Genomic DNA, 12,462 nt, shown 5'->3' on the forward strand with positions numbered 1-12,462 from the left:
GTTCTTCTGTATAATTTTGCCACCTTTTTAAATCTCTTCTGCTTCTGTTAGGTCCCTACCATTTTGGTCATTTATCATACCCTTCTTTGCATGAAACGTTCTCTTCATATCTCTAATTTTCTTGAAGAGATTTCTGGTCCTCCCTATTCTATTGTTTTCTTCTGTTTACACTGTTAATTTAAGAAGGCATTATTATCTCTTCTAGCTATTCTCTGAAATTCTGGATTCAGTGGAGGATACTATTGACCTATTGTATGTTACGGCAATACAGTGATAATGTATATTAAAGGAATAATTTAGAAAGTATAGTAGTAATAAGTAGCATTAATGCTATCCCCTGTTGTAATGTGCTCCCCTATCATTCTGGTGGTCTTCATCCCAATTGTATTAACTTCTTTTTCCAAGCATATCAATCAAGGTGGTAATCTACAGTTCCTCCTCTTCTCTCTCCCCCGTTTTATCATCATAAAGAGAGTGGCTGCCCCATGGTGACCCAGAGAATGCATTGGCTGTGCAAGGATTTAAGGTCAGGTCTCCAAAATCCAGATCTGACAATCCATCCTCTCTACCCTAATAGCTCTCTGCTTTTATTTGTACTGTTCATCAGTTTTTAGTGGGGGTTATCTTGTTCATTAATATTATCCGCACTGAAATTTCACTCCTAGGGATTGGTTACACTCCCATTCTCAAATTGTAATGTGAAAAACTAGATATCCCACAGTGACCGACTATTCACGGGAGGCCAGTGCAAACATGACATTGCCATCAGCCCAGCCCCCTCCCAGCCCTGGCCCACTTGAGGGCCTCCAATTCCTCACAGTAAGGGAACACTGAATTTTCACCATTAACATGGGCACCGTTGGTGGCCAGGCCAGGCTAGGCCTGTGCATACAGAGAAGAACCGGGCCTTCGAGGCCCAGGTCCTCCACTGCCTACAACGTCCCAGCAGGGACATACAATGCCCCATTGAGCTCTGCAGTGCTTGTGGGTATTTTTTCGCTCCCACAATGGTGGGGTGGAGTTTGGGTGAGGGGAAAGACTTCATTAAGGTACAGTCATAGAGTCCACCTTTCAAAGCAACCATTTCCTCCAGGGGAATTGATCTCTATCATCTGGAAATCACCTGCAATAGCAGGAGATCTCCAGATCCCACCAGGAGGTTGGCAACCCTAGCTGTTCTGGGTGCTATCAGCATTTCAACACAAAACACCCAGTGGCCCATGGATCACAGCACCTCCCCCTTTCTTTACTTCAGAGAAAGAATTGGTGAATGCAGATTAAAAGTATTTTCCCCCATATTTCTAATCTTCGTACTGATTTTTGATGTTAAGGGGGGGATTTATAAGTATTAGCTACTAAACTCTTGTCAACACTGGTCTCTTGGCATGGTTTAGGTTAAACACAATTCTGATAATCCTAGTACAATGTACTTTACCTTCCATGCTGTTCGTGTGCATGAAGATGCACCTCCAACACCCAGCACACAGATGCATATTTCATTCTCAATAGTGTTCTTGTAACAAAAACCTTGCTGACTGCAGTCTTCTTTGTTCTAGCAGGGAAACATCAAGTTAGCTGGTGGGGAGAACTACTGCCTAGATTTTTTAAAAAAATGCTTGAAATGTTAAGTGTACTATTTCCTGATCAAAGCCCCAGATTTAAGCTAGCTGCTTTTAAATGTTTTCCCCCTCTTCTGGCTGTTGAAGGTATGATGTATGCAGTGTATTTTAATAAATATGGTAGTTCTAAAATGTCAGGGAAAACTCATTATCACTTTGGAAATAGTTTAGCACAGACAAACCTTATAGCAAGGATCAATGAATTCACATGTTCTAACACCATCCCCACTGTAGTTGGGCAGACAGTTACAAGCAACCTGGGTGAGGAGAGAAAACAGCAGCAATTCATATTCAAAACTGCAAACTCTGGAACAGACAGGAGACACGGCATATTGTCCTTCTTGAAAATCAAAGCTGTGGCATCTTCCACACATCCAACACACACACACCCTTTGTACGGTATACCTGCTCTGCCCCAGTCTTTGAATTTGGAGCACAAGGTTGCGAATGAGCTTTCCAAAGAGGGACATGGATTCTAGAGCAGTGATTCTCAACCTTCCTAATGCCGCGACCCTTTAATACAGTTTCTCATGTTGTGGTGACCCCCAACCATAAAATTATGCAAGTGTTCTTTCACTGAAATTAAACTGAAACTGACTAATGGCGTGAAGATCCATGGTTCATGATTGTATATAAATTGGTTATAAATTGGTTATAAATTGACGGGCGCCTTCAGGAGGAGTGGGAACAGTGGCAGTGCCCCCCCCGCCAAGCTGCTCGCCCTGCCATGACCCCTGTGAAAGGGTTGTTAGACCCCCAAAGGGGTCCTGACCCCCAGGTTGAGAACCACTGGTCTAGAGCAATGGTGAAGCCCAGATACTGGGGGAATGAGAGCTTACCAGACCAGGACCTGTTTTAATACATTCTGCATACCGATGGCAGCCTCCTTGGTTTTCTAGACACAGATCTATTTCTGTAGGTAGAAAAGATACATGTTATCAACATGGAGCATGCCAAAAGTATTTCCTGTGGTTATATCATAATAAACAATGAAGCATCAACTTTATGCAGTTACTCCGATCTAACCTTATTGAAACCAATGTTTAGATAGGAATAACTACATAATGTTGCGCTGCTATGAAAGCATTCTTATCAATGAGAGAAACCAAAACAATGGGTTTTAATTAAAACTCGGTCCAGTGGTCCTTCTGATCAATTCATATGTACAGGCCATTATTCCAACAGCAACGGAAGACTCTCTGATTAGTATCATACCAGACTTTCTCTGAAACAAATCTGCTGCACATTATTTAAACTAGCTACCTATGGAGCAAAAAGCCCCCAGGCATTGGATGAAAATGCCAGTTCCGTAAGATGTCTTGTTAGCTGGTTGATTAGTGTCCTACCAGGGCCCAAACACAGCAACTACACTGTTGTTCACCGTCATAGAATAATAGAGTTGGGAAGGACCTCCTGGGTCATCTAGTCCAACCCCCTGCACTATGCAGGACACTCACATCCCTATCACTCATCCACTGTAACCTGCCATCCCCTTAAGCCTTCACAGAATCAGCCTCTCCGTCAGATGGCTATGTAGCCTCTGTTTAAAAATTTCCAAAGATGGAGAACCCACCACCTCCCAAGGATGCCTGTTCTGCTGAAAACCATTCTGTCAGGAAGATATTTATTAGATATCCATTTGCCCAGAAAAAGCAGCATGTGTATGATAGCATAAGAAGCCATCAGGATGCAAAGCTGCACACTACAAGTATCTCATTTCATATCAGTGCTCTCATGATAATGGATTCACACAGGTAACCTGCTCACCTCGGCAGATGGTCCCATCTCCAGCATAGCCTTCTTTACAAGTGCAGATCCTTTGACCAGCTGCAACTTTAGTACAGTTTGCATATATGGAGCAGCCACCATTACCTGATGCACACGGATCGATTTCTGTATTGCAAAAGAAAAGGAAGTTAGGTTCCAATGTGATGGCACTCAGATAGGGCACGTAACATTCATGTGCTGCCGCGCACATGGCAAAAGATGAATTTGCTTATATAGCACTAGGCTATCTAGTGCAATTGCCAGTAGGCTTCTCGGTTTATATAGACAGGAGTGTTTTAAATGCACATTTCCATTTATACAGTATGAACCTCCAAGAAGGCATGCAGTAGATCTGGATAACAATGAGTACTGCAAGATCAACACACAAAGAAGGCTAATCAATGAGCCCAGTCTGCCCCTTTTTTCCACCTCACATTTCATACATCAACCAATATGCAGATATTTGAGAAGTCTCTGATGGAATGAGCAGGGAGGATAAAAATATTTTTAATGTAATTTTTTTCCTTCGTGTCAGATTCATTTCCATTGAAACATGGCAAGATATTGCACACACAATACTAACAGAACAGCATTCATGAGCCCCCTGGAGGGAGTGGATGGTGGTTGTGCCACTGATGTTGATTAATGGGCACAGCTGGCACTTTTATTCTGCTGCATGATCGTGTGCCTTAATACGATGGCACCATGGTGTTTTTAGTGCAATAGTTATTGAAGACGATCTATATTCTTGGTATGCCAGTTGTTGGAAAAGGCAGTGTCTGGTATACAAAGAAGAAGAGAAGACCAGCCTGCAGGGGGCAGCAGGAAGACAATGAGACAGAACACTGAGGTCAGCACTTGGGAGAGAAAGTGCTATCCGGTCTAATTGTCTTCCTGTTAAGGGTCATTCCTTGTCTGTCTCCAGTATGCTATTTTGGGGGCAATTTCCCCCTTCCTCTCAGAAGTGCCACACTCAGTCTTACTCTGTCTTTCAGCTAGAGATGTTTCTCCTCTTTCCTATCAAGTATATTAATTCTAAAGAAAGTTATCTATTCTGGAATCGGGTTGTGCACAGTTGCTGAGTTAATTACTCTGCCAATATCAATAACATTTATGGGTGTGGTCATCTATGCATACTTAAGTTCTTGTTGTTTCTCCTTTGTGTGAAATTATGGTTCCTTTATCTAAGAATGAATATTATTACACAATGCTGGGTTTACACTTCAGAGTTGAATTTGACCCTGGCTTCATTAATCTGATCAATGAGATTGTCATTACATTCTTTACTTTGTTTTATTTATCTATGCAATATATGCTTTAAAGAAAATTCTCCTTGTTGCTTTCAAATACCTGGATATTATAAGATGCACATTATTATCAGAAAAATAAGTATGCCTGATTAAAATAGAGCTACTTTGTTTATTTAAATCATTACTGAGGATTCTGAAGAGACTGATATTTAAGAGATGCATATCAGTCTGGCATCATAATTTCATTAGTTCAGCAACAGCAGTCTGAAGTACCCCCTGTTTGATTAATTACAATCACAGCGAGAAACAAACCAAGCCTGGGAGGTGATGAAGAGCAGCAAAGTAATTTTGCACTGAGTTTATTTTGGTCTCTTAGTTTTTCTGTGTTTTCTGATTTCTCTCTGACTGTATCTGCGGTATTTTGGTTTTTATGTAAAAATGCATTTTCTGGAGAATATCAGTAATAAATGACTGTTGCAAATATCTCTCCCACCATGTTTCTGAAGGCACAGGAAAAAGAACACTGTATAAGGCCTTATGATGATCGAGACCAGTGGTTCTCAACCTTGAGGTCGCGACCCCATTTGGGATCATGTTGCCTCTTCTCTGGGGTCCCCAGGTTGCTTGCTGCCACTGCCACTGAGGTGGCGGCAGGGGCAAGCAGTGGTTGTGGCAAGCGGCAGCTGCGGCAAGTGGTTGCGGCGCAAGCGGTGGCGGGAAACAAATGTACCAGGCAGCAGCGGCAAGCGGCCAGTGGCAGAAGAGCTATGGCAGTCAGGGCAGCGTGGAGGTAGCCATAGCCATGGCTGCTCTGCCACCAGCCCCTCGCCACCACTGCCCTCCGCTGCTGCCTGCCGCCAACTGCTGTCACCAGGTGGGGGAACAGAATTAACTTTTGCTTTATATTCCCACTGTCATGATGGTGGTTCATAGTCTGGGGAAGAGTGCTTGCACTCGAAAGCTCACACCTTGAATAAATCTTTGTTGGTCTTAAAGGTGTTACTGGACTCTGATTTTATTGTGCGACTTCAGACCAACATGGCTACCCATTTGAACCTACTTTCATTTTAGTTAGGTTACACAACTCTAGTTTAGAGTCACATCTTTTTATTGCTCTGCAGCATTAGTTTTCATCTTGGGATATGATTTGTTGCAAGACTATAATCTTTATCCTAATCCAAGAAATTAGATAATTTGTCTTATCTCCCTCTTGCTTCAGTTTCCTCCAGTCTGACTCCCGTGATGTTCCTGGGAGCCAACTAATCCACAGAGACACATGAGGGGGGGGGGAGACACAGACTACAGTGGGAATGGGAAAGTTGCTGATTATGTAGCATGACCTATTCAGGCTGTGTAGGATCCTAGACAATAACCTTAGGGTTGTTTCACACTTGATTTTGCTATACTTGATGAACTGTCCCTGAATCTACTGAAAAATATTGTGTTTGAGATGATACACAGTGATGTAAAAGTTCCATTGGCAGTATTAGAACTTGGATGGTTCATTTATATATGCAAATCCCTACTTGCTGTTGCAGTCATCAAATGATGAACATGCATGTCTAAACCAGTCCCATGTGTGTGTGTTACAACCATTTCAAAACCAAGAAAAATTATGATTGTAATTACCAAAGACAGCAAGAAAATATAAGGTCACTTCTCTGTACACTCTGTGATTTTATTTTATTATGCATTCTTTAAAAAAATATACCTGCACAATAGGTTCCATTCCCAGTGTATCCTGCAGAACAAACGCAAGAGGGCTGTGTCATGGTAGCTCCATTGATGCAGCTGAAACAGACAAGCAAAGGACCAATAAGGCATGTATGAGCCCACGTTCAGTCATAATTGTAGTCTGGTATCCAGCACTGATAATATGTTTCAAACAACACAACCCATATAGTTATTCTGCATTACAAGTTATCCAGCATTTTTAACCATCAAGTTATAGTATCTGTATGGTGTATCAACCTTAGCATAGCAGACTGATGCCCTGTCCTGTCCTTGATTTCCTCACCTGAGTGTGTGTGCAGTTAGTTTAATAGTTTAACAATGAGATATTTAGATTCTACAGAATACAAAGGGAGCAAGAAAGACAAGTGATTTCAATTTGCTGCTTGTTTTTCTTGGAAATGTCTGAATGTCACATGTGTTAATGGCATTCTTCAAATGACCTCTTCTTGCAGAGCACCCCCCCCCCCTCCAGTGAGTTCAGTTGGTGGCTGCCAGATCTGGAGCATTGTCAATTGTGGGTCTAGCAGTGGCTTACCAAAATGGGTGAGGAGGGTACTTTTATATGCTTTCTGAAAAGCAGGGAACAAATCAGAAAGCTTTCTGTAGAGGGTGAGGTCATAGTTAAAAATATATATTTTTGAATAAGATGGAATATCAGAATCTCTCCCACAGATGACTCAAACCATGGCATTTATTTAGTTATAATATGCAGATCCCAGCTTCTTTCTTAATAGAACCCCAGCCCTTAATGGGGTACACTTTGGCCACACTCTTTTTGGAAATGTATGGCAAAAAGGCAGAGAGTGATATTTATTTTGTAATATGCCATGTGCTGTTCTGTGGGAAGGGAGGCTAATGTTTTCTTGGTGTTAATTTCTTGGCCTCAACCTTAGGTCTGGTGGAACAATTCTGTCTTGCAGGCCCTCCGGAAACCTTTATGATTCTGGAGGGCCCTGATCTTGACAGGGAGAATGTCCCACCAGGGTGGAGCCAGGACTGAAAAGGCCCTGGCTCTGGTTAAAGCCAGTTTTACTTCTTTTGGGCCAGGGATCCTAAGCTGTTGCTGTTTGGTGGATCTTATAACATCCGAGAACCCACCCTCTCCAAAGCAGCCGTTTGCTGCAGAGGAAAAAGTTGTAGTCTGGAGATCAATTGTAATTCTGGATGATCTCCAGACTCTACCTGGAGGCTGTCAACCCTAAATATCTAGAGTGCAGTGCAAGCACACCCAGACTGTATAAGCCACCAATTAATGACACCTGGCACCAAACCATATCACATCTGGTTTCAACTGCTTCTGCATGTATGGATATGCAGTGCTGCTTTGGACCCAACTCCTGCTAGAGATCTATCTTCATAGGCTGACAGGTTGACTTCTAGCCCCAGATCCCGGATCCTGAAGCTAGGCACATTTTCATACTGCATTTTCAGAAAGGGAAGATGCATATTTTTTAAACAGAATTTCCCTTAATATTGAACAAGTCCCATATGTGAATGGCCCTGCTCAAACTGAAGTGAGTAGAATCTGATTATTAAGTGGCAAGGTGATTTTAAAAGACAGAGCAATTAAAATGCAGATGTTAAGGCTTTCAGGCTGCTAGGTCAAGCCTCACTGTCTCAAACACTCATTATGCAGGTCCACAGAGATAGAGTTAGGAGCATATTTTATGCTTTGCTCTGGAGCTGTACTTACTTGGCATTCACATCACAAGTGCCATTACAAAGATCGATGTCAATTTCTGCAAGATAATATTTTGTTAGAATATTACTTTCTCAAGTCATTGATAACCTACTTAAACCTTGACATTATTATGACATTAGAATGTAAATGGTTTATTAGCACTTCTATTGGTTCACTGGGTGAATATGAATTTTTGTATTAATGCACAGGCTGCAAATCTGCAGAAAGCAGGAGGGCAAAGTTAATGCTTTCATATTTTCATGTCTTGCTTTTTAATTTAAATTTTAAAAATGGACCTTATTCCAGAGATCAAGATCTATGTGGGCAGCAAGACTTTTTACATGCTTCAAAAGTAGTTTCCCTGTGCTGCATCAGATAGTGTGAATGAAATTTCGGGGTCACATGTCAGAAGTGGCAGCATTGCTGCTGAGAAAGCAAATAACAAAGTCTTAACATTCACTTAAACTGCAGTCCTAAAAAGAATGACAATCTTCTAAGTCAATTGAAGTCAATGGCATAAGAATGCAACTTTGTTTTGGATTGCACTAACAGCATCAAGCGTGTATTTACATGTGGTGATTTTACTCCACTTTGATGTCCAAAACAGTGTTTTTATAAGCAGCCACATATCATCATGACATAGAGAGTTCATTAGATCAGGTTGACGTTTTCTTCCATAGTATACATCAGCATTGGTGAAATACAAATACATCCCATTATAGGGTTGAAGGAGAAACACATTAAATTAAGAAGAACATAACTGCCAGTTTGGTGTAGTGGTTAGGAGTGTGGACTTCTAATCTGACAAGCCGAGTCTGATACTGTGTTCCCCCACATGCAGCCAGCTGGCTGACCTTAGGCTAGCCACAGCACTGGTAAAGCTGTTCTGACCGAGCAGGAATATCAGGGCTCTCTCAGCCTCACCCACCTCACAGGGTGTCTGTTGTGGGGAGAAGAAAGGGAAGGCGACTGTAAGCCGCTTTGAGCCTCCTTCGGGTAGAGAAAAGCGGCACATAAGAACCAACTCTTCTTCTGAATCCATTGTTCTATATCTTGTGCAAGGGCCGTGAGACCAATATGATTCTGAATTGTTTTGTTCCACAGTATTCTCAAACATCCAAATCTTATTAGTAAAAAAAATACAGTTGACTTCTCTAAAACTTCTAATACATCTTTCAGTTGAAACTATACTCAGCTAGGGATGCTGATGACAAATATAAAGCACCCCTGGTTTAGAAGATGCCTAGCTTGTAATACACATATAGATTTCAAGTCAAATGCCATATATTTGAAAGGTTCTAAGTAACCTGACATTGCCAAACAAGATTTTGCACTTGTTGCTGTTTGCTTACATCCACTTTATCTCCAGATCAGGGACTTTAATGTCTGCTTCAACAGTGCAGAAGGAGGATGGGCTTTTAAAGCCTTGCAACATAACAAGCAAGCATAGGTATCATCTGAGCCTTGAGAAGAAAGTTGTTGTACCCCCAAATCTTGTTTAAGCCATCTCTGAAAAGGTTTTCAAATCTCACTACCGATACATAAATATAAGCATGTGGCCCGCAAGGACATGTAGGGGGCATCTCATTTTCCCTTCCATATTATTTCTCTTTCCCTTCTTTGAAAGACCTTTTCCAGATTCCCAGGTATGCAATGGGGAACCTGCAAGGAGTTGTGTGTGTGTGGGGGGGACTTATTTCCCATATTATTTCCTCTTTCCTTCTTTCTGGGGTTAGTTGCTTTATTGTCACATGTCTCTGCTTTCTTCTCTCCTTCCCACCAGTCAACCAGCGTATCTTCCATCTGCCTCCCATCTGCAGCTATAGTTCTATTATTTATTAATATTATTTATACACCACCCTTTTTTCAAAATGGGGACCCAAAACAGCTTACATCAGTCTCCATTCACTCCATTTTATCTTCACAACAACCTTGTGAGGTAGGTTTGCCTGAGAATGTGTGGTGGGCCCAAAGTCACCCAGCTGGCTTCCACAGCTCAGTGGGAATTCAGACCAGGGTCTCCCAAATTCTAGTCTGAAATTCTAAGCACTACAGAACACTGACCTTCATAGTGTGGCTGGTGTTGAACAGTAGCAAGCAGCAAGTCTTAGGAAAGTCATGCAAGACACAGCAGGGGTGGATTGGTATGCCCAAACACCCTTGGAAAGGGTCTTATCACTAGCCCACCCACATACCTGCTAACCAACAAAGAGGGGAGCAGAAAGCACTGCCTCTCTTGCCACCACTGCAGCTTGTCCACCTGGCACAGGGCCTACACAGCTAGCTCACTGTCTGCCGTTGCAGAACTCCCAGCTTGCATGAGGCAAGGGCTGTCAGCTTACCAGAGTGACAGCAATGGGGGCTGCTCCTCACTTGGGACAGTGGTAGACCTGGCAGAGGAGGTGGCTTCTCAGGCCATCAGAGCAGCTTAATGGCCAATCTGCCCCCTCTGTGGTTGCTGGTAGGACTGGCCCCAATGAGTCCCCTTTCAAAGGCCAAAAGAGTTCTGGAAAGGGCTTTGCTCTCTCCCCCTTCCTTTTATTGATAGAAACTAAGGTTTTAAAGCCAGAAATACTGTTGTGGCAACCACCACACTGGCCAATGAGAGGGCATTTCTTTCTTAAAGCTGCAGATGCTGCTTGTATTATTTTGGGAGGGTTTAGCCCTTCAAAGTGTTTTTATTTTTTTAAGCTTTCAATTTTTTCTGCAAACCTTGTTTCAGGTTTATAGAAAGATCTGTCTTGTCTGTCCACAACTCCGGACAGTTTGGTGTTGTGGTTAGGAGTGCGGACTTCTAATCTGGCGAGCCGGGTTCGATTCTGCATTCCCCCACATGCAACCAGCTGGGCTCGCTGATAATGCTGTTCTGACTGAGCAGTGATATTAGGGGCCTCTTAGCCTCAACCACCTCACAGGGTGTCTGTTGTGGGGAGAGGAAAGGGAAGACGACTGTAAGCTGCTTTGAGACTCCTTCGGGTAGAGAAAAGCAGCATATATGAACCAACTCTTCTTCTTCTTCAGTCTCTAGATTTAAGTATCCACAGATTTGGCCATATTGCGAATTGGATATATTGATAAACACCTGATTATTTTATCACCTTTTCCCCTGTAGCATTTGACCTTTAAAGTGTACACTGATTGACTTTCTCATTCCATTTTACATGCTTAATTAAGCAATATTCCTGGCTAAGCTACCAATAACTAGTCTGTCCTTGAGGTGCCATAGGACTTTATGTTTTTCTCCAACTCTTCTGGAATTTGTCTCATAAGTTTTGAAATATCATTCTATGTGTCTCTATTGTTGGCAACATCATGATCTCCTCTCTGCAAAAACAGTCTGCACTGTATTCATATATTCTTTCTTCACTTACTTTTGTTACAGTTGATCCCCTTCCAGCCTGGGTTACACAAACAGCTTCCATCTCCCAGAAGCCCTTCATTGCATGTTCCGTTCTTGCAATTGCACTCTGTGGGGAAAAAACGTGATGTCTCTGTCAAGGAATATATACACCTGTCTAGCACTAAGTCTTGTTTGATTTTGTACAATCTCACCTACACTTATCACTAGGCACGTCTTTCCTTTACTGTAACTGCTAATAATGCCCACTTCTACAAAGTAAGGATTCTCTGAGTTGCTTTCATCAGCATTGTGGGCCATTTCGCACGGCTTCAAAATAGCACAATGGTTGCTAATTGGAAACGCTACTAATTTGCCATAACCCACGACGTCGTAGACAATCTGCAACAATCCTGAAACCAATCAGCAAAAAGCGCTTCGTTGTGGCGCTTTCAGGGGAATCCAGAAAAGTGGATTCACCCTCCGGATAGCGATACACTCCTGCAACCAATCTGCAACAATAGCGATAAAGACCTGTGCGTTACCATTGTTGTGGGTTCTTCAAAGTCCCTCCTCCTGAGCCTGTCCTCCAAACTTCCGGCGAAGCGATCGCCATTTTTTTCCCCCCGAGCGAGCGGGGATAAACGCACCGGCGAGCCTCGGTTTAGCCAGTGAGGCTTCCCAGGCTGCAGTCCCTCCTCAGAGCAGTTTAGTCACTAAGCACAAGAAGCCCGCAGAAGCCCGTTTGCTGATGTATTTTCCCTTTATTTTTCACACTGTTTCGGCTGAAAATCGCGCCCGTGGGGGGGGGGAGGGGGGATTTTTTTTTCCCACTCGGAGGCAGCATGGCCACGATCAAATGACAGCTCAAACAGAGGCTTCCCCGGCTTCAGTCCCTCCCCTTCAGTCACTAAGTGACCTTCAGTTTCACACATTCCATTCAGCCGAAAATCGGGCCGTGAGAGGGGGGGGAATTTTTTTTTCTCACTCGGAGCCAGCGTGTTAACGATCAAACAATCAAACGGAGCCAGCGTGTTAACGATCAAACAATCAAACTACAGCTCAAACACCCCA

General features: G+C 42.8%; 1 protein-coding gene across 2 annotated transcripts in view; it reads right to left on the reverse strand.

Annotated features, from left to right (window-relative positions):
- The window catches only part of STAB1 (stabilin 1), a 121,113-nt gene that overhangs the window by 41,145 nt on the left and 67,506 nt on the right, over positions 1-12,462 (reverse strand). For both annotated transcript variants that reach the window (XR_013229068.1, XM_077325813.1), the window contains exons 39-45: positions 11,423-11,518; positions 8,064-8,109; positions 6,348-6,427; positions 3,387-3,512; positions 2,459-2,532; positions 1,802-1,876; positions 1,436-1,552 (exon numbers count right to left, since the gene is read on the reverse strand). Coding sequence is in view for 1 of the 2 variants with exons in the window: in XM_077325813.1 (XP_077181928.1) it covers positions 1,436-1,552; positions 1,802-1,876; positions 2,459-2,532; positions 3,387-3,512; positions 6,348-6,427; positions 8,064-8,109; positions 11,423-11,518 (614 nt within the window). In the remaining variant the exon portion in view is untranslated. The remainder of the gene's footprint in view (positions 1-1,435; positions 1,553-1,801; positions 1,877-2,458; positions 2,533-3,386; positions 3,513-6,347; positions 6,428-8,063; positions 8,110-11,422; positions 11,519-12,462) is intronic.

Source organism: Paroedura picta, chromosome 3 (genome assembly GCF_049243985.1).
Source record: "Paroedura picta isolate Pp20150507F chromosome 3, Ppicta_v3.0, whole genome shotgun sequence".
NCBI lineage: Eukaryota > Metazoa > Chordata > Lepidosauria > Squamata > Gekkonidae > Paroedura > Paroedura picta.